Below are 27,362 nucleotides of genomic sequence, written 5' to 3'. Positions count from 1 at the left end.
CCTTTTATAAACCCTTTTTTTTTCCCTCTTTTTTTTTTTTTTTTTTTATATAAAAAAAAAATTTTATAGACGGATATTTATCTATTTACCCGTATGGCCATGTACATGAAAACCCATCGCCCACACACACCTGTCACTTTTTCAAGTGAAACACACAAAGTTAAAGGTCAGTGCCTGCTCAAGGTTGTCTCTCTCCCCTGAGAACCCTTTCAAGTGGACACACACACACACACACACACAGCCACACACACACACACACACACGGACCAAGACATGACACACACAACAACAAGCAGGCTTGGATAGGCTATGAAAGGATCAATGAATAATTTAACCCCTGGCATCATATTTCCACTGGCAGTAATGTAGAAAGGCTTGCATGTGATATGTATGTCTGTCTGTATGCGTGTGCAGATACTTGTGCGTACTGTGTGACTCCACGTTCATTTTATCTTTTCCTTGCCCTATATGCTGAGAGGTAGCTATTTCAGCAGTTGAATGTGATGTGTGGGAGTATTATCAGAGCTGTAGGTATGACAGACACACCACCCTAGAGCTGACTTCCTGGAATTGCATTTTGTTGGGCCGTCTCCAATATGAGACCTGTCACCTCGCTCCCTCCAGGCCATGCAAACCGTGATTGAGGCATTTCTGTGAACTGTCACTATCAAGGGTGTACGCATGTGAGGGTTTTTGTCTGTCTGCTTCTGCGTGATGGGTAATAGGCTGGTTTTCATGCCGATGAAGAGTTTTACACAATTTCAATCACCTCTCTCTCTCTCTCTCTCTCTCTCTCTCTCTCTCTCTCTCTTTCTTTCTTTCTTTCTTTCTTCCTTCCTTCTTCAATCATCTTGCTCTCACTTTTTTCTCCTTTCCTTCCTTCATTTTAACAATTTTTTACTTCCTGCCACTCTGTGGCTTTGTCCATATGCCTTCCATCCATTTTTTTTTTTAACCTCTCTTCTTTCCACACATCTTCACCTTCTGTGCCCCCCTCTCCTCCTCTCCTCCTCTCCCTGTCAACACTGTCATAGCTTGGGGAGCCCTTCAGTGTATTACAGACCTCTCACCACTAGTTCTCTTTATGGCACTTTCTCTTTTTAAATTTAATCAGGCTTCAATGGAGCCCCCAGAACCATTTCAATTTACTACCTGGACGCCACAGGATGGAAAGTCCTACGCTAACATAAAGGTCTAAATGAAATGAGAGAGAGAGAGAGAGAGAGAGAGAGAGAGACAGAGAGAGAGAGGGGTGTATTGAAACGGTGCCACGGACAGATAACTGCAATGTAGAAGCAAAAATAGAGAGGAGAAGGGGAATTAGGGGAAAGAGGGTGAGAGAGAAAGCTGACGGAGAGGGAAGAGTCTGAAGCGTTACAGTGGATAAGAGACCAGAGATGACAGCACGGGAGAGAAAAGGGAAAAGAGGTGATAAATATAAAGTGTTTTTTTTAATCCAAGGAGAATGTGATGTGAAACGGCTCACCTAGCAACCTGTTTGAAAGAACGCATCAACCTTTAGACGTCTATGATACTATGCAGTGCTAGCATACTGTGCTGTATGTATTTTCTTGGAGGTATGAAGAAAATGCATTACACACACATACCTGAATGGGAATGTACGATAAGGCTAGTTTTTATTGTTAGCGCAAAATTGTGTTTTATATATATATATATATATATATATATATATATATATATATATATATATATATAACTCAGCAGAATAGCAGTCGGGTTTCACCTGTGGCCATTGCATCTTTGAGAAAATATTGAAACCATTCCGTTTCCTGACAAAAATCCTTTTGACCTCGACTTGCCTGCGTTCTTCAGGGTAACTTTCCATTCACTTTCCCCTTTGGGCCAAAATAGACTCCTCATGTCCATCTTTGCTGCCAGCCCTTTGTGTATTGTGTGCAGGTTAAGTGTTTTTCTCAGTAGTTTTCAGGCGAATTGAAAAGTGCCTTTGCACTTAGCTCTCCCAGGGATAGTTGCCATTTCAGTCTTGCTGAGTCATTCACTGAACCATGAGTGTCCTTCGGTGGCTCAAAGAAACTATATCATCACCCTCAGCTCTGATTAGAAAAGAACATATTGTGTGTGGGCGTGTCACTGTTTACGAAGGTCAGAATAACTGGACCTAACACTTGCTTTATCGGTTCTCATCCTACTCATACAACTAATTAACTAAAGTTAGACTTATGTGAAGACTGTTCCTAAGGCAGAAAATCCGAACAATAATAAAAAAAAATTGTATGAGATTTGTACTGACAAATGTATTGTTTTTGTTTCCTTTCTCTCTGGCTCTGTGTTAAGGCCGCTAAAATCATAGTGTAGATACTACCTTTAATTAGGCCTAAAGCCTCCCTCTGTTTTTATCCTTTGACCCAAAGTCTTTCAGCTTTTGCTGAAACTGAGAAATAACCCAAAGAGGGAAATGCCACGTTAACACATTCAGTATAAACTGTAGGTTTCTCACAGTGCGTCACCTTGATCTTGATGCCCAGACTTAAAGAGAAAAGGTATGTTCAGGCAGTTTTCACACTGTTTTTTGTTATAGAGCCCAAACCAGAGTTCGATCTTTGCACCAGCCTTATTCATGTGGACTTGGCGATTGTTTCTTTAGTCAAACACGTCTTTTGTACTAGACTAAACTGCCAAAGTAAAGGCACCCTAGAATAAGCTGTAGATACTGTTTCAATTAGAAAAAAGTACTGAATAGTCACTTTATGTTATAAGTGTTGCTTCTTGTATTCTACTCTATCAGCTTTGTTTTTCCTTTCTTACTTTAATAAAGCAGTCCCCGTTCCCCAGTTTCTGTAAATTTCACCTGTGGGAGGCCACTTAATGTTCAGCTTATTAATCAGACTTGTTTTCTAAGGAGGAGATAAACACTTAAATACTTAAGCATTGAGTAGAGTACAATCAGACCAGATACAGTATTTGTCTGCACCTGCCTATCTGACTAGAGAATTGTGTGTGTGTGTGTGTGTGTGTGTGTGTGTGTGTGTGTGTGTGTGTGTGTACAAAGCAATTGGTGCCTGTCATTAAGAAAATAGGCATTTTAAGGCTCCATACGCCCACGCACATACACACCGTGGGACCAGCCATAATTTGTGCCATCACCTGCCTCTCTGTCTGTATTGTTTGACATTGTACAGTGCGCACAAAAGCCGTAATTCAGTCCCGGTAGCCTCCCATTGTGACATTGAGGCATCTCTGCCACTCTGTGGTCTTAATGGCTCAATGTAGCATGTGAGAGAGTTGAAACTCCCACAGCCCTGGTCCATTAACAGGATAGTAAAAGAAGAAAACGGAACAAATTGCAACAGTTAGTTGCTATTAAAAGTGAATGGTAAATGTGCTCTATGTTCCATAGGGGAGGTTTACACAAAACTTTATTATAAATGTCAATAACAAGCCTTTATACAACTGCTTGATGCTTGAGGTTGCAATATTGGGACTTTTAGTAGTTGGGTGGCTCTATCTTTTTTTGTACTAATAATGAAGACCAGCAGATGATCTAAAATTTAACATCATATAAAATTAAGACAAATTAGGACCTCCATGTAATTGTTCACACTATTTGATGCTTCTAATGTATTCCTTTGTGTCATAATAACTGATCTTTACTGCCCATTACAGACTCATTAGTAAAGCTGTGAGTCCATCTTTATTCCAGAAATCTCAGTATTTACCATTCAGTTGACAGCGGAGACAGCCCATTATATAAAATTCATACTTCAGTGACAAACCTTTAGAAATAAAAAGATCTGGTCCTCTGAAAATTTGAAAGCTGTTGTGAATGAGAATGAACCAGCAGCGGACCGGTTTGCACCCCTGCTGCTCTGATTTCCTTGCCTTAGGCAACGCACCACTGAAGGTGTGTGTCTTTGAAACCAAGTTTAAGTGGAGTGGAGGATTTTTGCACTGCTGGATAGACCTTCATTACACACAACCCTGAATCTAATAATTAAAACATGGGCAGACAATGATTTAGCAGCAGACCATAATGCACCAGCATGCTGTTATCATTGAGCAAGTAAACTGGAATTTAATAATAATGCATTGCTTCAGCATTACAGAGGTGACCACGTGATTAATCTCATTAGTTTACTGTACATTACTTCTGGGCTTAAGTTGACTCAAATATGCTAAATGCTCCCAAATTGTCAGAGAAAAATCTATAATAAACACCAAAGTTACGGCTAAAGGCTTTATGTGGCAGTTTAGGATCAAATAATAGAGATAGCATCTGTACTTCCTGTGCTGTATTCACTGAATCTACCTCGACTACATTACTCTTGAAGAGAAGACTAATAAGGGAGATAGTCTTGGATAGAATTAGAGAGAGATAAAGAGATGGAGGGTGGAGAGCACGCTGTGGGAAGATGGAGGAGTAGGCCACTAGCAGCGGTACGGTGGTGATTTGTCTTTGAGGCTCTGTGGTGTCGGCGTTGGCAGCGTCAGCTAAACAAGGCCATCTCATTTCCTGTTGTCTGCAGGAAGCAGCTGTCTGCTACTGCTACTGCTGCTGCTGCTACTCAGAGCCCCTGGTCATCAATCTCCCCCGTTTTAATTGGTCTGCGCCACACTGCGACAGGCCAACACACACACACACACACACACACACACACACACACACACACACACACACACACACACACACACACACACACACACACACACACAGAAATAGGTGCACAGACATACTGTAAATGTGTATGCAAGCAATACATGTGTGGATGCACAATTACGCACACACATCATCACACCCATCCGTTGCAAATATACAAATGAAGTGATGTTGCTAGATACGCGTCCGGAGTCTCTGACACATTAAAATCTGAAAGAACATCGAAGCATCCAGGGGACACACTCCAGGGGAGAGACTTAATGTCCTTGGTAATATCTCGCTGCACAGATTTTATTTCAACAATCAAGGCTACAAACTTGCTATTGGTAAATAAACTCACATGGCCACTAATCAATGCTGTGTTCACTTATTATCTGCTTAAATAAACTGTAAGTTTCTCACTGAGGGTAAGCTTGATACAGTTCTGGATGCCCAGACTTAAAGAGAAAATGTACATTAAGGCAGTTTTCACAGTGTTTTTAAGGTGTCCCTAAAGAGGAGCCACATAATCCTCTAACAATTTTAGGAGTAGCTTGCTGATATTTCAAGACAGAAGATAGAGATACAACTTTTGGTTGTCTAGATCACAAGTTTGATTCTGTTCATGCTTGTATACCTGTCTTCGGAAGAAACCTGTCTTGTATCCTGTCAAATCCTACTAGAACACTATTATAAGGGTTATCTAACACAAAGTTTTTGCAAATGGAACTCTGTAGGCACGTTAAATCTAATTGGGGACCTTTACGTTAAAAGCCTTTCAAGAATTATCTAAACATATATGTTTTTCATTCAGTTGTGAACTGCTGATATTTGTTTGTCTTAATGCATGGCGGTCAAGTTTAAGTCTGTATGTCTTCCAATGTGGTCTCTACAGAGTCTGTGCTGGGTTACAGGAGGATGGACCTCTGTTTTAGATTCTATTCGCCTCACTCTCCCAAGGAAAGGTCCTGATTATGAAGCCCATTTATCCCTGCTGCTGTAAGCATGTGGACACGCACATAATTTACATAATGCATCTTTGTACCTTTCTCTCTTTTGTTCTCCTAAACAGACCCACGCTCATTCATGCCCCACCACACACACACACACACACACACGCACACACTCACACATGTGCAAATACACCGAAAGCCTTCAGCGTATGTGATACAGCATCAGGGGCAAGAGCGGGATACAAACAGCAGGGAGTCTGGCAGAGGCGTGGGCGGTGTGTGGGAAGACCATATGCATTTCACCAGGCACAAACGCTGGTACACTTAATCAAACACAGTATTGTCACATTAAAAAATTACACACACACACACCCACACACACACACACACACACACACACGCACACACCAGTACAACAATCCTGTCATCTGCAGGCTTCAGATGGTGCACACCAACTGGAATCTAAATTCTTCCTCAACACCATTTGTGATAAAAACAAAATAGACTTCAGTCAACTGGTCATGCAGCCTGAGCTGGTGGAGAAAGCGGACACAGTGCCATCCAGTGGTGGTGGTGGTAATTGCTGGGGGTCTTGGAACATTTAACTGAGAAGTGTACATGTATTTTTTCTTAAGCAATACATATTGTGGATAAAAAGGAATTCTGGATCAATCATGCCAGCAGCCATATAGAATGTGATTTTTTTTTTTTCCCTCATCCATCTGTTCGGTTTACTTATTCTTTAATGCAGTGCTACAGCTATGTGCTTTGAAACCTCTACAGTATATAGAGTTTATATTCCTACTGTGTGACTTAATTAATTTAAGACCACTGTAAAAATATGTGAGTAGTGTGTATAGGAGTGTGTCATATTCTCAGAGAATTAATATTGAATGAGCAGTTGGATGACAATTTCAAACTGGCATTCTAGCATTTATTGTCTGATCTGTTGGAATGAAAGCTAATGTTGGTTGTGCCATAAAACTCATAAAGTGTCTCCATCCATTAAAATCCTTTTATGACTTTGAAATCTTCCTGAAGTGACTGGCTAGTACTGTGAGTAAGAATAATTGCATATCGGTAAGTGCTTTCAAGTGTCAATGGATGTGATGTATTGATGTATTGACGTGTGCGTGCGTGCGTGCGTGCGTGCGTGCGTGCGTGACAAAGACAGACTGATTGAGTATGTGCCGCAGACACAGGTAGGCACACACATGCCTGCACTCACTCTCTCCGTCCACCTCTCTCAGTTGGCAGCGTGTCCTGTCCTTGATGTGTGACAGGTCTTTACAGAACAAGCCTTCCTCTCTGGGCAGCGAAATCAGAATTCACCATAGCTGATAGGTCCGTGCCTGGGGGGAATTCTGGGGGATTTAAAAATGCTGAGTCTCTAATCGATCTTAGCACACTCTTATTCTGCTGTCTTTCTTAAATCTTTGTCTTTATCCCATTTCTCTTTCGGCATCATTACGCCGCTGCTGCAGATAGAGATGGATGGTGGGATCCCAACCCTTTCCATTTAAAGAAGCATTTGTTACCTCAGGTTTAGTTTCCAGCGGGAAATGAATTCAGAACTGCTGCTATAGAACATATTTGTCCCTGTCTATTCTAATTTGTTTTAGCTATCTTAAAAATTCAAACCGTTGCTTTCTCTGAATAATCAGAGAGCCACGAGGATGCAGTGGGTCCACTCATTAGCCAAATCCCTATAAATACATTATGCCATTCAGGAATGTTATTTCTCGACATACATACTGAGACAAAGGGCATGGCATCTAGAATTAGACCCTAGGCTCTGACATCTGTTTCCTAATGACAGATAATTACATGCTGTCAAGTGCAATCATCAGCAGTTGCTGCTAAGAAACTGGGTTTGGAGTGCGACTGGTGCAGCGTTGTTGGATCCAGAGAAGACACAGCAATGCTATGGCGAACTCCCTCTGAATAAAAAAAAAAAAAAATCAATCTGAGTGTTTATGTATTTATGTGCTTGTGTCTGTGTATATGCATGTCTTTGAGAGTGTGTGTGATGAGTTCTTGACACCTGTGAGAACAGTAGAGAGTGGCTGGACAAGTGAAGGTAAAGCCTGTCTGTAGTCTTCTAGATGAAAACATTGATTCATTCCATGTTTTGTGTCTGCCTGGTCAATGCAGTTGTTGTGCCTCTGGTCAAGAAATAATCATCTGATTTTCTAAAACCTAACCTTAGCAACAGCACCCAGAAAACACATAATGCCTAACCACCAGTATGAGGAGTCTGTCATTTTGTGACCAGGTTTTCATAAATGTGATTGTACAATTTTTTTTTTTTTTCTATTATCGAAATATTTTCCAAATTATTGTTCTGTCAATCAACTTATCAGGTAATCAACTAATTGTTTTAGCTCTAATTACACATCCTAGTTGCTGCATTTAAAAATATGTGATAAGTTCTAAAAACATATGGTTCATTTAGGGCAGATTTGTCCCTTTGCTAGCAGGCATAGACAAAAGCTCCATATTGTCAAGAATCTGCTCTGCTTTAGTGTCATTGAGCAAATAGTTTGATCAGAAGCACATTTATGATTTTTATTGTTACTATGATCCTTATTGTAATCACTAAATCAATTAGCACTTGGTCTTGTCCTTTTTAATGATCTAATTCTCATTACCTTCTTGTAATTGACGCCTACTATCACAACCTTTGCTGCATGCCAGTCTGTGTGCAAATGTCTGCAACAGTATTTTTAGGCCAGTTGGAAATTGTGTGAATGTGTGAGAGGGTAGTAGATAAGCAGATTATTTAAGGTTATTAAGATTTCACACACAGGGGCGAGACCACACTGTGTAGCGCTGCTGTGTCTCTGCAGCGCTTCCACTGCGTCTCCTTTGCGACTTGGCCGACACCTCTGCTGCGTACAGCTGCCATATGGTTGACTGGTGTGTTTTGTTATCACCTGGCAATGAAAATGACATTGTCAATTGGGTCTAATTATAACAGCCTCATAAGCTGAAGTGAACACCATTACTGAATTTTTGAGTTTTTGAAAGGATTGAAAGCATTCTTTGAATGAGTACTATTTTTTTTGAAGTAACTGAAGGCCTGCCATTTGTGTATTTGTATACTATTAAATTGGCCTTGATGTAGTATTGACTATTTAATGTAGAGAGACTTCAGAAAACATTTTTCTGCCGCTAATATAGAGGGAACTGCTGCCAGACAAGTAGTAGTGCAGTAGCTCATGATAACTGGTGAATATGTCAATTTAGACCAATCTAAAATCGAGCTCAGTTGTAGTTTTGAGAGATCAAATGAGGCCGGCTGTCATTCTTGCTGAGAGGTTAGGGGTCCGTTCCAGGTAGAAGGTTTAACAAACTCTGAGTCTAACCCTGATGTCTGAGTTGATTTACCCTGAGATGGGAAACTCAGAGTTTTCGGATCCACAACAGCTGATATGAGTTGGTTCAATCAACTCGGAGTAGGTTCACTCAGGGTTACGCGCGTGCACAAAAGGCAGTATGAATGGAGCCATGATTCTACGATTCACCATGGTAACAACCACAAACAAACGGGTCGGCGGAAATACTCATGCGCACAAACAGCGAGTTTGAACATTCATTTCGTTAAAAAAGCAAGACAGCGGCTGTGTCAATGGGCTGATGCTGCAAAAGAGAATTTGTGTGGGAGAAAATTGCTGCTTGATTCAATGCGTACGCATTAACAGTGTATTAATTTCATATTTAATCACAGTAAACTTATAATATTACTGGTGAAAACTGGAATTGTATTATAATTTCATTCAGGTGCAATCCTGTGGGCGAAACAGTAAACTATACTAATCCCATTCTGAGGCTGCAGCACCATGATCATTAACAGAACTATAGCTAATGTATAATCATTTATTTCTTTTTTTGGCTCTCACTGGTTTGTGTCCAGGGAACTCTACATAGACGTTTAAAAAACGTTTCAGAACGAGTCACACTTTTCTGACAGCTCTACAGTGGCTTTACTATTAGGCTACAGTATGATCCGCTACTGTTATAAAGAAAACTGCCGTTTGCAAAAACCGTAATGGACACAAAGAATCTGCTTGGTTAAAGCCTGTCCATGATGGCTGATGTTAGTGATATGAGGACAGATAAGGTATCTACATATCTAATGGACTGTGATTAAAAAAAAATACCTCTCAAATCGGTTATGTGGAAATGAAAATACATCTATAGTCGGGACTCAATATCCACGTAAACTCTCTGTGAATTAATACAGCTTTTTCATCAACGGGATCGTCAACAAAAGGACATGACACGTTTTATAGTCTGCCTAACATGAACCAATAGGCTACGTCTTTTTATTCATGCAGATAACAAACTGCATTAAAATGCGCCTGATACAGACTGAATGAATGAATGAGGAAATGAATTCCTCTCAGAGGGAGGAGAATGAGAGAAACTCGAGGTTTCTTGAAGAAAACCTGCTCCCGACCAGGTTAGGTTCACAGGCTCAGTTACCATAGTAACTGACTCTGAGGTTAAGTTACCTCTCTTTCTGGAACGGAAAACTCAGAGTTTCCCTCATCTCAGGGTTAACCAACTCAGAGTTTTCACTAAACCTGCTTTCTGGAACGGGCCTCAGACTACCTCACCATGTTTTTGTGTAAGAGGTTCGTCTCAGAGTACGAGTTTCTGCAAATGGCTTTGTACAGCCTTTGGTGGTTTGTGATTCATTTGGAGTTAAGACAAGTGTGTGTGTATGTGTGTTTTAACATTTGTTATTTCCACCGTCATCTTCACCAGAAGCTGTTATTCTCGATGCAGTATGTCACACCATCAGCGAGGCAGACATTTGGAAGCTGTGGTTGTAATGATAACGAGCTGGGAGAGATGTTCTTTCAGGATCCATTTGGAAATCTTTAAGCTCCGCTGTGCTTTGCCCCGTGTTATTTACCCATGTGCATTTTAACCAGCCCTACGACTACATTCAAAATAATTTTTCGGAATCCTCTCCCAAAAAAAACCCTGATACTTTTAAAATATAAATTTGCTGACATGTGCTCTTGGGTTTTGCTGACAATTGCCGGCCCCAACAGTGCTTTTAGCCCACTTACCTTGGCTAAACACCCAGGGGCTCAGTATCCTCGTGAAGGGGCCTGCTCCGTCTGGATAGACAAAGCCGTTTTACTGCCTCGTCTCTGCTACATCACTCAAATGTTATCGCCCCTGCCTACAAAAATCCATCTGTGCTCACACGCTAACTTGAAGATCCATCATCTTGACGCTTGTATTGAAACAATGACAATAATGACAATAATGACAGCACGAGATGGATCTCAGAACAACACAAAGCATATTTAAATTGGCAACGTTTGTCCTTAAGATCAATTTTTGTAAATTAAGTTGTCAGCAGAAATTGTATTTTTTTTTGTAAAGGAGGAGCATTTAAGTTGTGCACTCTACATATTTATACATGGAGGCTGTATATCTGGCCCCCATTGTTTCGCAAGGTTGACGGTTTTAATGAGGCCACAGAAGAGTTTATCCTACTTAACTTTCTGTTGGTGGTGGAGTTTCAATGGGAATCAATGAAGGATTTAGAATAGGTTTAGGTTCCTCGCTCACTATGTTTCTCTTGCTCACTCTGACGCACAGTGATGCACATACCAACACACACACACACACACACTTGCCTCAGCTCTTGCTGACTAATTGAGTACAGATGCTGAGTAGTGTTATCTTACAGCTTGTGCTCCTTGTGCGTTTGTCTACATGTGTTTTTACATTTGCCCCTGTGCATGCATGTGTTTGTATGTGCACATACATACCAGCTTAACTTTCGCTAATCAATCATCCACCTCCGCTGATCTGTACTTCCTGCATATACTGTGTGTGTCTCCCTGGTTGTCTGCAATGCTGCAGCCTCCTGGTTCGGACTCCCACTGCACAATAGCACACACACGGTTTCCAAGCAATGGAGTCTTCCTCCTGCTTGTTATGAATGGCTATGTCCAACTAAATCACAATCTGGACTCATCTTTGTAGTTTCACTCCTGTGTTATTTTCAGTTTCTGTCCTCAGTTTTTCATTATTTTCTCAAATAACATTTTTCCTTGTCTTTGTACTCTCTCTCTCGGTCTCTCTCTTCTATAAGTTTAGGTCATATATATCATAGGTCTTGTAGGTCAAAGAATTTGTTGTGAGGAATTTGATTTATTTGTGCATTTATATGTGCTGAGCGCTTGAGAAGGCACTCGGTCTTGCATGGTTTGCCCTGTGGTGTGTGTGAGATGAGGCCAGTGACCAATGATTCTCTGACAAACGAGGTGTGCATGTGCCTCTACCAACCCATACATTACTGTCTGACCCTATCTGACCAACCGGACACCAGCTCTCTGGGGGAATTCAGAGAGCAGCCATACTGATGATCTGATCGTTTTGTATCATTAACATTGCAAATAGCTCTGGTTTTCGCAGTTACTCTACTGTATAGTTTACTTTTTACTTTACAGATAAGCTGGACGCTTTCATGACTGTTGCACACACTCCCATCTGAGAGTTAGTTTAACTAAAGTCTTGCACTAATGGTAACGAGCAGCTCCACTGGAGCACTTTTACTTTAACTACCTTGTTTAAAAGCACCTTGAGAGTCATACAAAGCTTTCCAAAAGTGAGTTCCCACGACAGATCTTACCCTTCACTGCGCTGTTGGACCCATTGATGCAAGGTTACTGTGTTGCTGGTCACAAGCCTGTGTCTCATTGCTCCTGTGATAACATTTCAAACATTTTGGTGTTTGAATTAGCCTCCGCTCACAGGTGGTGTTATGGTATTCTAGCTGTTCTAAATGTTTCTTTGTCTTGATTGTGTAGGTTCATTCAGGAGATAGAGATGAACATGGGGCCAGGTCAGGCCAAGCAGTGCCAGCTCCGAGCCTTCCTCACTTACTACATCAATGACCTCTTCCTCAACCAGGTTAGTGACAAGACAAATTGATGCCTTGTATACTGTCTGACAGAGCATGTCGGCATTTAAAGCAATGCTTAAGTTGAACAGCGGAAATAACATTTTTCATAATAAAAACACTGGTAACACTAAATAACAGACTGGTACTCACTTTATGTTAAAAACATAGTTGTGTAGTATGTTATTGAAAGTCACAGTCTGTTCTTGTTACTTAATAGCTGGCACCTTTCGTACTATATAAGATATAAAAAGAAATCCTCTAACGCAATTGTGGGGCTCTTGAAATTCAGTTGGCCTTCTCAAAATTGATAAAGCTAGATAACACAATGGCTTAGTGCTGGGGGGTCATTGTACTACTTAATCCTTATAATACTTAAACCCAACTACACTTTAATTCCCAAGCTGGTGGTTTGCTTCCTGTGTGCTGGTTCATAGAAACATAAAAAGAGATTCCTGCATAACAACACCTCTGCATCTTCTCATGTGTTGTTGGTTTGGTTTTAAAGCTGCTTTAGTCAAATAAATGTAAATGCTACATAATACACCCTCAGACTTTGGCCCTAAGGGTTTATCAAGAAATTTCAACCATTAAGTGGCTACCCAGAAGGCCATCTGGAGCCGAGCATTGTTTTTCTATGAAATATTAAAAACTGCTTTGAATTACAGTGACATTTGTTTACACTGATGGGAACGTCATCTTCACCTTCTGGAAATGTCAAATCAAAACTAAAAAACACGTAGAAAAATAACAAAATACAAGCAGATGTTTTTGAACACAAAAGTTAAGTTTCTTCATTACTCTAGCTTTATTCCATTTAAAATGACCCATATAATGTAAACCTTTGTCACTGAATAATTAGGTGCGTACGGAGATCAACAAGGAAATTGAGGCAGTGAGCAAGGCAGCTGACCCCTTGAAGATCCTTGCCAGCGCTGATACCATGAAGGTGCTGGGCGTCCAGAGACCCCTGCTGCAGGTGAGGAACATCCAGCATACACAAACTCAAGACACCAAATATATACTTACATGGGGGAAATTAATTATAATGAACATCTGTACAATATACAGTAAGGCAGTTCAAATCAACACCACAAATTGACCATTTACCCCAGTTTAATCAAGAGACTACTCAATAAAAACTGGACCCCAGAAGCTTCACATATTTATTTTGGATTGTACATTGATTGTACAAATGTAATTGACAGTTCAAACTGTAAACAACCTTTGACTTTTGGTGACACAAGTTCTGCACATGATAGCATACTGTAAGTGTGTAGCATACCCACATGTGAGCAGTTAGAGAGGCTTAAAACCACACTGCCTGTTTGTTCTGCACCATTTCCCCTTTGTACCTCTGTTCAATTGAGGAGGGCTCTCTTGAGTACACTTACCTTGCAGTTTTCTGTGCTCTCAATTGGTTCAGGGGCAGGCAGACACAAAAACACACTTTCGCCCTCTGCTTTTGCTCTATGACCATTAGAGTCATTGCTCTATGCCCACCCTGCCACCAATCTCACAGAATCATAATTGTGGCTAAAATAGTGCTTGATCTTTGAGTTTGTAGCTGAAGCTAACTGGTGGTTATATAACTTCACATACGTACACATACTTGTATCCAACATTCTCTGTGTCCCAGGGCCATTTTCTACAGAAAGCAAGTATGTGATTATGATAGCTGACCTACCCTGAGAAGTATAGAGTTTTGGCTTACTCGTGACACACACAGCATGACTTGTGAGCGTTGCTTTGCTGTGCTTGTGCTTATTTTAGAGATGTCTTTCTACACGCTGCAAGAATATATTTGGCTGTGTATGTGTCTATGTGAGAATCATTATTTCCCTTGAAAATGGTCAGTTGACATACAACTACATACAAAACATATTTCCTCCCTTCTACTGGTATACAATATACAAAGCAGATTTAGTTTTTTGTTTGCTGATGTTTTCAGATAACCACCTCTCAAATATGTGCTGCCACCACAATACAACAGAGGTGAATAAAATTGAATGTGCTGCACATAATTACATTTAAAAAAATCTGTCTTAAGAAACAGTCCAAATAAAAACTGTTAAACTTAGCTATAAACTCCACCAACTTTCTATAAACTGAACCCAAAAATGAACTGAATTGAATGCCTCATTGACTGCACCACATTTAACCACAGGCTCATCTTGCTTATTTTGGCAGCCTTTCTTATTCAACTCAGGCTCATGGCAGGTTGAAGATTACAGCCGTGCCAAAGTCAAGATCCAGACAGTTGGCATGATTTTCTACATGTCAGCTGTCAAATATTCAGAATTTTCGGAGGAGTATGGCTCTCTTTGTCTAGAATATTGTAAAAATGTACGTTTCTCATGCACACATATTTTTTTGACTTGACTGTGTGTGATGTGTGTGTGTTTGTCCATGCAGTTGTCAAGAAAGACAGTTACCCAGAGCGGTAGTTTGTCTGTGCTGTGGGTGTTGGTGTAGCAGACCTGTGGGGGTGGGTGTGTGTGTGTGTGTGTGTGTGTGTGTGTTGTTTTTGTTGCTGTGTGTGTGTGTTTTTTTGTGTGTGTGTGTGTGTGTGTGTGTGTGTGTGTGTGTGTGTGTGTGTGTGTGTGTGTGTGTGTGTGTGTGTGTGTGTGTGTGTGCGTGCGTGTTGCTGTGTGTTTTATTTCTGTCAGAGCCTTCCTGTCTGTGCGCCTGGTTCTCTCACAGGGAGGGAACAGCGGTGGCAGATCATTACAGAGAGGGAGACCGTGGGCGTTTGGAGTTCAGCAGGGTTTGTTTACGGCCTGGGCCCCTCCTTAACGAGCAGTGCAGCATCTTGCTAATTATGCTGCTGTGGCTAATGAGCCTTACTGCTGATATTGGGGAGTGTAATAAAACACTCCTTTTGTTTGGGCTTTTTGCCTTTTTTAATTGGGCTAAATAAAAGAGCCTTGCGCTCTTCTTCTTCTGCCATTCACATTCTAGTGTTAGGATGGCATTTGTTTGTGTTTTGGGTCTCCAATTTAGAGCCTTCCCACTGTTTTCTTTGATTGCCTTCATCCACAGTGTCGCTGTTATGACAGACATCCCTCTTCCTCAGTGTGTAGTTTTTATTCATTTAGTTGTCATGAGAGCTTTTGATAACGGGGGTTGACACCTTTTCAACCTAAAAGTATAAACTAAAGTTTGAATTGGAATTTATTGGAAGGATAGCCCCTTGATATGTAGCATCTCATTTTCGAGGGGGTCCTATAAACACAAATACATAATTATAAACGCATACAGACAGAACAGCATTACATAACAAACGTAAACTACAACTACACAGATACAGACAGCTCTCTCACCCTCTTTCACCCACACCCCCAACTTATATACAAAAAAGAAATTAGATACAATAATAACCCGGGTAATAAATCAATTCCACCAAAATAAAGAACAATTGAAGCAGTTTGTCTTCAGCAAAAATAAACTAACATAAAAAAAATAATTTAAGATTTAAGATGAGAAAATAAAGATGTCCTGAAGCAGCCGTAAGTGGTGATAGACCTCCAAGAAACAAGAAGATAATTCCAATCGGAGGGAGCTTCTTATTTGAATGATCTGCGCCCAACTTCTTTGAGAATTGGGGGAACAAAGAAAAAGGGATATTGCATATTTCGGTGTCAGTGGATATGGGACTCTACATGGAACCAAAAACTGTTAAGTAGGAAGGACATTTGAAATAAATACATGTAAAGATGAACTTAACCCAGTGAAATTGCCTTCTAGATTTAGGCTGTAGCCAGTTAAGTGATTCATACATTAAACAATGGTGAGTTCTGTTTGGACACCTTAAAATAAATCTACATAGAGAATTAAAGTATTCTAAAAGTAGGCATTTAAATGGGGGGTTTTGCATGTCAGGAAATTCTAACTGGCCAGGTGGTGAATCTACCAACTCTGTGACTGCAATGGATAATTAAATTATAGTGACAGTACTATATAATGGTTGCTAGAGTTTCCAATAATGGAGCAGATGTGGTTGTGCGTGACTGTGTGTCTTTACGTCCACAAATCAATGCAGGATTTTGAGTGTGAGCATGTTCGTGTGCACATTTACTGTATGTGCTCCCTTTAAGTGCCATGATACTTTCTGTGCCAGGTGTTATCAGACGGAGACACACACTGCTGGCATCAGAGCTACCGTTGTTGACGAGCGGGAGAGAGCTCAATATTGCCACACCACATTAAACACAGTCTCTCATACACCTTGGCTGGCGCCATATACGGAAAACCATAGGGGAACACATTTGATAGGCACATCTGCTCTCTGCAACCACTGAAGCACACACTACTGATGTGTGCAATAGTTCGACGAATTGGAGGAAGACTTTAGCGTTCAGCATGTGTGGTTTGTATGTTCTGGAATAGAGCTGAGGAGTTTGGAGCCAAGCAGAAATGTAATGGCGCACATGCATATATGCCAGTGCACATAGATAGAAAGACTCATGGATACACAGCTTTTACATGTATGTATATCTACATAAAGTTTATATTATTTTCTGACCCTCTGCTGTATGCTATGCGATAGTTTTAACACTGGTCTATTTTTGCTACCCTCTTGCACCATGAAGAGAATATTTATAAATGCATTTCCATAGCATTAACTTTTGGAGTGGACCCATATTATTAAATACATTTATGCTATATGAATTCTTTGACCCTTTGTAAGTGATATCTCACCAGTAGAAATGTGACTTTGTGGAAATACTGCACAGGGGTCAAGGTGAATATCATGCCCAGGTTTAGTCCATAATAAGCAATACCCATGCAGTCTGGGCATAGGTCAATAAATAATATCGATATGGGCAATTATTTGCCTATCACTATGCCACAGCGGTGTTGAATCTGGCATTTTGATATAATTATATGATTATGAGCATGACACTGGCTATATATTGTCCACTAGGAGCATGAGATAAGGGCTGACTGGGACAGTATATAGTTCAGTGGGAAAGGTTAACGTCGATTCATGTGTCTGTGTGATAACATAGCCTGGGCTGACAGAGGAGCAGTGGTGTTTAAGAAAGTAGAAAGGCAACCAAGCCAGGAATCTCTGTCTTCTTTATGTTTCTTTCAGTTTTTTTTCCTTCCTTTAATCTATTGTGACCATAGTTATGCCCATTTTATTCTTGTTTTTCTTAATGGGCTAGACTCCAGCAGTATACAGTAGTAGCACAACAATGTATACGCTGGCAGCTCTAGCAGTGCAATGCTATCTGTCCAGCTTTCAGTTGCCACTGATTGATTCATTTAATTAGAGTTAGATCAGAGGGAAAACGGCAGAGGGGGGAACGGGAAAAGAATAGAAGACAAAAGTGGGATAGGGAGGGTATGGTCACTCTGCTGGATAGCTTTGGAGATTGGCTCCATTAATCTTGGTGGAAACCCCTGATGTCCCCTTTACAGGCTCACTTTGTGACACACTAACATACAAGCATACACACAATGTGCACATGCAGTTTCACACAAGCACAATGAGACAAACTCACCAAAACAATAGGCAACCTAATTTCTCTGTCCAGATGATAGCGATATCGAGCTACCTACATGCACCGGTACGGTGCGCTTGTATTTGTAAAGGGGGGTCCATTACTGCGGATGGATTCTTTGTGTCCTGCTTGTTTACTTCATCAGCCAAGACCACACCAGAGCCATAATTACATCACACACACATTAGTCCTCTCTTTCCAGTATCATTCAGCCTCATCCCCCCAGTTTCTCCAAACAATAGCCGCTAACTAGACTACTTTTGTAAGTGTGTGTGCAGTAAGTGTCCCTGCATTCATTATTTCATACGTGCATGTATTTGCCTGTTTTGGGGTGTTCGTATGTAGACAAAACTTGTTCTGTAGCCTCATAAAGACTGGTATCATTCACTCTCCTTCAGCTGCCAGAACGCTGACTGTATTGCAGATACGATTAGCTGCCAATGGCCTGCTAATGATGTTGACCTTTTAAATTTCATATTCATATGTAGCTTTGTGAGAGAGGAGGGTGGAAATAGGCGTACACACATACACATGCGTTACTTGTGCATGCACACACACTTGGCCATCCACTTCCAGAAACTGTAATGACACTGACCTTTTTATTTGTGATGATGTGTGTAGGCAATGTTTATTTGCGGGGGTCTGATCGCTTCCTGTTGATTGGCTCCCTGCTGCCCCCACAAACACCCCACCATCACACGCATGCACTTACACACACAGTGTAGATTAGAGCATATTGGGTGTGTGCGTGTGCATGTGTGTGTGTGTGTGTGTGTTCTCTCTTTATTAAGGAGACTCTCAGCACTCTGCTCCCATCAACAGACAGCAATCACAACACAATACACCTGTTAGCTGCATCAGCCGTGCCCTGTGATTGGGACAAAAATGGGAGTAGAAGAAGGGAGGAAAGAGGGTATTAGGGTGGTTTGTATACACACATGCACACTTATTCACTACCCACACACAGATAGACACACAGCACAGACACTACCAGGAACAAAAGCTATTCCCATGTTTATTCGTAAGAAATCGGAATCTCAGCCAAACTGCACAACGCCCGTTTTAATTCTGCCAAAATAGGCCTGTTAACCGTAAAATAAATAATCTAAATGCTTTTCCATTTAGTCCAAATGTTTTCTGGAGCTCTCTACTACATATCTGTCATGACATGGTTTGTTCCTAAGCATCCAGTCGACAATTTTACAGCCGTTAGGAATTATCAAGGAATGAGGCAACTCAATAAAAAAATACCACTTTTACTCGCACCAATTTTGGCTTCACTTGAAATGAGTCCCTCCAATCTCCGTTTCCTTCACTACTAAGAGAGAGAAAGTTGTAATCACTAAAGCAATATGGTGGTTTACAGGTGGTTTTGATTATATGTTCTCATCTTGGCCTTACTTAAACTGCGATGATGTTTAGTATCTCAAACTGGTCAGATCCATCTCATGTTCTTCAAAGGTCAATAAGAGGTTGTTGCGGGATGAAATTAATGTTTTTTTTGTTTGATTCATTGTTATTATTATAATTGTAATCTATAATCTAAAGAGCATCCAGGCTCTTTAAAAGGAAAGTCTTATAGTTACTTTAAAAGGAAAGTCTTATAGTTACACTACACATTGTTTTGGTGCACACTCATACAATTAACTTTTTGCTACAAATGGTAAATGCTACTTTTGACTTTAAATTGTAGTCAGTGTTGTTTTTGAAAGGTACTAAAGGTTGGAGGCTATTTAAATCCTACCTTTGCCATATTATGTCCCATCACATGAGAAATGTTGATTCATTTAATTAGAATTCAATTAGATCTCTAAAGAACTCTTAAGTACATGTGCATCATCTTGTGCTAGCTTCTCTGTCTGACTGTCCATTCTTAGTCAATTAACTGGAGAGTTATATAGTAATATAGAGTAATTTATTAACTTTTTCTTATTGAGCAGTAGATTGGTCCAGTTTCAATGGTTTCTTTGATGATTTATCTTTACATCTGTAGGAAGTTTACAAGAGCAAATCTTTGAATAATACATACAACACCATATGTTACGCACTACAATATGGAATGATCTTTTTTGACAAGCTATTTGCTCTGGTACAATATTGTAGAAGAAGTCACTTTTTTTTCTACTAAATGGACTAAAATCCTGATAAATTCCGAGACAGTTGTTGAGTGTAGCTCACCTCAAAGCCTTTTTTCTCTTCTGCCTTTTTTCTCACCGCTCAAGGTGTAACAATCCCCACACCACCCACATTCGTCTGGTTATCTCACACCAAACACATACACTCCTGAGGCTTGCGCCCAGCTGCCCTGGGCCTCCAACCTCCACCAACTATATATATGTATATATATATATATATATATATATATATATATGTGTATATATATGTATATGTGTATATATATATGTGTATATGTGTGTGTATGTAAATGTGTGTGTGTGTGTGTGTATGTATGTATGTATGTGTGTATATATATATATATATATATATATATATATATATATATATATATACACATATACACACATACACACATACATATATATATATATATGTATATGTGTGTGTATATATGTGTATATGTATGTGTGTGTGTGTGTGTGTATATGTGTGTGTGTGTGTGTGTGTGATTGTCTTATGTGTAGTGAAAGAGGAAGCATTTAAACAAGTATAGAAAACAGCCTCACCAACTGCAGCCTAAGGTAGTACAGGTTCACACCATGCAGTGCTACCCCTGACAGAGTTTCTGTGTGTAACAAGACATAATCTTTGCCTTTGGATTGAGTGAGTTAGAGAGAGAGAGAGAGAGAGAGAGAAGTTGAAATGTCAGCTCTACCACAAACATGCCCTTTGGTTTGGAAGAATGTAGGAAGGAAGGTTTTGGCTGTGGGCACCTGATAAAAGTTGCAGCTTGAATTTTAAGAAGCAAGTTAATGCCCTGAATTTGCAAATGACAAGCTTTGTGTTGCTGGGAGCACACGCCTGGTGTGTTTCTGTCTGTGCACATGTGTCTGTGTATGTGCATGACGTGCACCGATACAGTAGCTCTTTATGGGCTCTAATGGGACACAGAGAGGAACATACCCCCCTCACACAACGCATTAAACTGAATTATAATTTCTCTTTCATATCTTATACAGACTTGTATTCACTCACACAAACCAGTGATGGCCTAACTCAGTTTGTGTGATTAATAATTCTGAATAATTGATGATAACAAGTGATGAATAAATATATGAAATGGCAAAGACATTTCTCTTACATCCACCAGAAGCACATAGGACCATGGAATGATTAATACAATTGCCTTTTAGGTTCCTGTATTGAATCAAATCTGAACTCTTGGGTGATTCCTAGGATTAGCACATGGAGAAGCTCCATATTCCACCCTGCATTTTTTTTTTTTTTTGTGTGGGTGTGAATAGGGTGTGTGTAATATGGAAGCCCATCTGTAATCAGCCAAGTGTGATATTGCTCCTCATCTCTCAATTACAACACTTTACAAACACTGCATTAAGCTTTGTGGAGAACTGAGAAGTGATAATGGGGGATGTAAAAGAAAAGATGTGTTCCTATAATAACTCAATTTTGTCCCTCCAGAAGCTATGTATAGGTCTCTTTACTTCATAGTGATTTGTTTCAATGCCATACTGGGAACATTGAAGCTAAGTCAACGTGTACATCATTATTTCTTGTCCAGCTACAGTGACATCTAGGATTAAATTTGCATACCTCAGATTTGACCCCCAAACTGATTAAAATGATGGGTTTGCTATATGACTACATATGCAGGTTATAATTTATTGCAGCCAGTCCATCAGAGGGATGATTACTTGTACTTGATAAGAGGTGACAGCTCTTTATTGGTGATTTCCAGGGAAGAACTGATGTCTGTGTGTTAGAATGCAAATCTGCGGATTAAGGTCATTTGATGAAATTAAGCAAGAATATAACCTTACACAAGAGGACTTCTGGAAATTTCTACAAATTGGGCACTGCATTAAAGCTACTCGGGGGAAGAACCCTGGCCCTGTGACCAGGATTTAGGAGTTAGTCCAGGTAACTAAATATAAAAAATGTGGAGCCTCTAAATTTTATGAGATTTTTAGGGAGGCTCTTCCACCCCACATGGAGGGCTTGAGATTGTGCTGGGAGAAAGATGTGGGCGAGCAGATCTCAGCTGATAGATGGATGAAGCTGGTTGCGTCCTGGCACTGTTCTCGTGAAGCGCAATCTCAGCTTATTCAGTACAAATTACTTAACAGAAACCACTGGACCCCCAGTAAAATGGCCAAACTGAAACTTAAGGACAGTAACACATGTTGGAGGTGTGAGAAGGAAGTGGGTACTCTGGTACACATGTTGTATTCTTGTGAAAAAAATGCACATTTGTGGGATAGGGTTGTTACCCTCTTGAATGATCTATTTGGATTACAACTCACCAAGACCCCAGCTGTGTGTATTCTGGGTCTGCTGCCAGACAATAACACTCTGACCGGAAGACAAAGACTATGGATACGTCTGGCTACTACAACAGGATGTAGAATAATTCTGAGGCACTGGAAATCATCTACTCTGTGCTGTTTTAGGGAATGGACTGAACAAATGACAAAAATAGCTGCGTATGAGCGAGTCACTTACAGAGTAATGGGGAGAGAGGATATCTTTAATTAAGTCTGTGGCTTCTTCCTGATGGCAATAGAGGGGTTGTCTGTCAGAATATAAGGCACCGGTTATGATCCAATCCAATGTAGCTTTTGACTGGTAGAATAATGTATTGTAATGTAAGGCACATGATGAAGTTTCCTTTTTTTCTTCTTTCTGTATTCATACAATGGGACAGTGGATGATATAGATGTCTTGTTAGTTGTGATGGTGACATAGGTTGTACTGTCTGTCAAAAATATTAATAAAAAAAAAGAATGCAAATCTGCGTACAAATAAACAATGGATGTTGAACAGTTCTTTGAGTGTTGTTATGAAAACTTTAATTTAAATGTCCAGAGGAACGCAGTCCAAATCTTGAAAGTTGCAAAAAATTAAAAGTCAAATAAGAAAGTTTAGTGGATTCATCTAGCTTTTTGTTTTGGTGACATTATACACACTTCAGTGGGAAAAAAAATCACACTGCCTGCACATACAAAGAAACATGTGTTGTGGTTGAACAGGCACAAGCATGGGGGCCGTCCGGTGTGTGTCAGGGGAGTCTTGTGAGTGTTTCTTGTCTCTGACATTGATGAATGATCTGTCAAGACAATGTCCCACTCATGCCCAGCTCCCCCTTTACCCAGGAGAGGGGCTGTGTGTGTGTGTGTGTGTGTGTGTGTGTGTGTGTGTGTGTGTGTGTGTGTGTGTGTGTGTGTGTGTGTGTGTGTGTGTGTTAGAGAGAAAGGGGAGAGACAGAGGTTATCTTTGCATGTGTTCTTGTTCGTGCGGGTGTGTGCAGTTGTGTATACGCACGGCTGAGTATGGATTATTTTGGCAACCCTTGGTCAGACATGTGAATGGCATGGCATAGACATTACACGAGTCAGCAGTTTGAGGTCAGGGTGTGAGTGAAATGGCAAAGAGCATGGGGTTAAACACTCTGACCCCCGGGCAACCTTGAGAGGCACCCCTCTATTTTAATGGGGAAAACCCAACGATCCGTTTCCGGTTCAAACCTGAAGCCCTCAAGTCCCTACTCCACTTCAACAGCTTAAATAACGCATCACAGAAACCCCATGAAACAAACTGCCATTCACACACAACATGCTCTTAGGTAGTGCAAGTGAGCTTGAGTAAATAAAATGTACTTTCTTTTTGTACCTTCCTTCATATCTCAGGATAACACTTCCCATTTGGCGAGCAGAATACAGCAACACAGGAGTTTAGCGATTTACATCCCTGCACCCATACTGTATACATGCCATTCCCTGCATTTTGCCTTTTACTCATTCCATCAAAGGAAATAACTAGTCTTAACACTAGCGCAGTGTGGTTTCCATAGTGATGACCATGCATTAGCAGCTTTTTCGCTGAGGCGCCACTCTGAGTGCTAGGACTGTCTTGTTGCTGTCATTAGACCACTATGGCCATGGCCTTCATTTCACTCTAAACAACAGCAGTTTACCCCAGAAAATTTTAAGATCCATTTGCAAGGCGCAAGTCTAATTTTCTCTGGCGCCCATGCTTTTACGTTGTAATATTGTAAAAGAGTGGAATCAAAGTGCAACCAAGCTCAGTTTCAGGGCGAATGCAATACTGTGAAGTAGAATTACAAGAGAAATATGGCTGTTTTCACATGGTAGTGCAGAGTGTTGGCCTTTTAGCGTGAAACATGAAAGAGATAGGGAGAGAGTAAGCTAGACAAAGACAGAGAAGCCTCCACAGTGGATGTTGTCTCCCATGTAACGTTCAAGTAAGATAGAGGAGATGTAGCGGAACAGGCTCTCTCTCTACCACTCTCCCTCACTCTCTCTCAGCCCTCCCTTTCTCAATCTGTCCCTTGATTACTTTTTAATGATTTCTGCTGCCTAAGACAAATGGCTGTGTTAAATGAGCAGAATTAGACAAGGGACCTGAGCGCAAGAGCATTTGTTAGAGCAGGAGTAATGGATCGGGCATCCATTGTTTACTCTTCTCCATTCACTGGCTGGGCCTGCTACAGCATGGAGCTCAATGTCGTCAGTGTCGAGGCAGCAAGAATGGAGGGCCACTGTTATAATTCTGACAACACATGCGCCTTTTGACAATAGCATATTGTTATTATCGCTAAATTTCCAAATCTTGCTTTTCTTTTACTTAAGATTTTGTATACTGTAGTCTATATATCGACGACGATTCATTTTAGGGGATTGCTCCGGTGCCACCCGGAAGATTCGACAGATGTCCCTCACCTTCCGCTTTCCGCCTACTCTGATGTAACCTTATCATTTCTGCTGTTACAGAAGTCCAGTTTTCCGAGGATTGTTGCTGTGTACGTTCTAAATTAATCCGTTTTGATGATCTAAATAATCTAAGTCTTGCAAAGTCAAATGGTTCATAAAAACTGTCCAGCACTGTAATGGACTCCATGTTTGTTTTAATGTGTCATATTGTTTGTTTTATGTATAGCACTTTGTGATATTTTTTTTTATCTGTGAAAAGCGCTATATAAATACATTTTACTTACTTACTTATTACTTCCTTACATTTATTTTATATGCTAAAGTTTCCCTGAGCCACCCACTGAATCCATTTCAGCCTTGGCGGTGCTGAGCCGACAAACTGACCTCCCTGGAGTAGGCAAGTGAAAAATTTTTATTTTCGTTTTAGGGATTAAAAAAAAGTTATTTTTTAAAGTTAAATTATTATCACTGTATTATTACCCTTGTCACGGTAACAGAAATGTTCAGTGTCGTCATTGCCGGTGCTTTTTCTAACCATGTTATTTAAGTGGTTTACAGTATCCCCAACCTACACTAAGGTGTGGCGGTAGCTGCTGCTAGAGCTACACTAGCTGCTAGCCCTCCTGCAGGGCCTATGTATTTCTTCCTGGCATGGACAGTAAAGGGTGCTCCCTTGGCAGAGACAAGGTCTTGGTTAGCTCTCCATGGGCAGGGGCACTGCTATGGATCATTACTTCCCTCAGTTGTGTGTGTGTGTGTGTGTGTGTGTGTGTGTGTGTGTGTGTGTGTGTGTGTGTGTGTGTGTGTGTGTGTGTGTGTGTGTGTGTGTGTGTGTGTGTGTGTGTGTGTGTGCGCGCGCTTGTGACAGAATGAGCGAGGGAGGGAAACTGAAACACAGTAAGAGCTATTAATATTAATATCATTCTATCACATCAGGGGTCTCCATATTTTTTGATGATCAATTACAGTCACCACTGCCCCCTACAGTATTTGCAGACACTTTGGCAGCTACTACTACTGGCCTTGAATATTATGGAACTCATAAAAAAAAGATGATCTGGTTGTCACCGTTTTCTGCTTGGTTCTGGCAGGCAGCACTAAAGTACTAGCCTCTAGTTGCCAATACCTTCTACTCCTGCAGTTGTTTGCACCTACTACAGATCATTTCTTTTTTATTTGCCTTTGACAAAGCTGTTAATTTTTCCATTTCACGTCTAAACAATGGAACTCTATATTAAGTTTACTATGGAATAATAGTGAGATGAATATTAAGAATATATGAATGATGAATATAAATCACATGTTTTATATCCACTGTGTATTTTTGTGCGGGATTGCTCTGCTTCACACACAGTACTGCTTTTCGTAGTCATAGCTGGTTTCAGAGTGAGTGGCAAGGCTATCACCAGACTATAATAGAAAGTTATCACTATTAATGGAGATGTACTGTAGGATAGACTGGTTAAGTGCTAGGAGCAGGCACACTACCTACTGAGTTGTAATCTCATTTAACAGCTCTTAAATTGCTCAAAGGTGTATGTTTTGAAGTTTACTCTCTCTGTGTGTGTGTGTGTGTGTGTGTGTGTGTGTGTGTGTGTGTGTGTGTGTGTGTATGTGTGTGTGTGTTGTGTGTGTGTGTGTGTGTGTGTGTGTGTGTGTGTGTGTGTGTGTGTGTGTGTGTGTGTGTGTGTTTCTGGGTATATGAAGCTGCTCTGCTGTTCCCGGGCCAGCTATTAGTCACGCAGGAGTGGCTAATCTGTAATGGCTGCTGTCACAGCCCTGCCGGTGCTCCTGGTGATGGGTGCACTGTGACAAATGCGCACACACACTTTTAGCCTGAGAACACACACAGAAGTTTAAAACACACACAAATATGTGCACTCACACTGATTCACTTACACACAAAGAATCATCCATTCCAGCAATACAGTGTTACAACTTCTGACAAGCTCTCCAGCACCAGTCACCAGTACAGCCACAGGTGACATATAGATAAGTGAAGTTGGAGCTATCCTGTTATATGGCATTGCAGAAGACTGGATCTGACTGAGAATTTGCATACAATCCTCAGTTTTTTTTTATGTCTCTTACTTTGTCTGTTTCTCTCTTTGAAAATTCTAAATTTTCATACCTAAATAAAAAATCAACCAAATGCTCATTGCACTCCTCCGGTTTCTACCTCCAGAGCACGGTGGTAGTGGAGAAGTCCATCCAGGATCTAATGAGCCTAATGCAAGACCTGAGTGCCTACTCCAACCAGTTCCTTGAGATGGTCTGCGACAAGCTCAAAGAGTACAAGGACATCTGCAACACAGCCTACAGGTAAAAGAATGAAAGAGGCTAGCTCAGCTGCAATAGAAACTGACAATGACAACCACTTTAACATTTTCTTTGTAGTATTTGAATTATAGTTATCTGTAACAGCATCAACAAATTCATTAAGGAGCATTCTTTGATACCTTTTAGGACGCTAGTTGTTGTGGT

The 27,362-nt window shown here is 40.6% G+C and overlaps 1 protein-coding gene across 1 annotated transcript in view; it reads left to right on the top strand.

Moving 5' to 3' along the window:
• Nucleotides 1-27,362, top strand: part of exoc4 (exocyst complex component 4) — a 120,768-nt gene that overhangs the window by 63,198 nt on the left and 30,208 nt on the right. Inside the window, exons 12-14 of the mRNA XM_039791391.1 lie at nucleotides 12,411-12,513; nucleotides 13,365-13,481; nucleotides 27,064-27,200. Coding sequence (XP_039647325.1) covers nucleotides 12,411-12,513; nucleotides 13,365-13,481; nucleotides 27,064-27,200 — 357 coding nt within the window. The remainder of the gene's footprint in view (nucleotides 1-12,410; nucleotides 12,514-13,364; nucleotides 13,482-27,063; nucleotides 27,201-27,362) is intronic.

Source organism: Perca fluviatilis, chromosome 23 (assembly GCF_010015445.1).
Source record: "Perca fluviatilis chromosome 23, GENO_Pfluv_1.0, whole genome shotgun sequence".
Taxonomy (NCBI): Eukaryota; Metazoa; Chordata; class Actinopteri; order Perciformes; family Percidae; genus Perca; species Perca fluviatilis.
The sequence above is the reverse complement of the archived record's forward strand: the minus strand, read 5'-3'. Positions and strand labels throughout refer to the sequence as shown.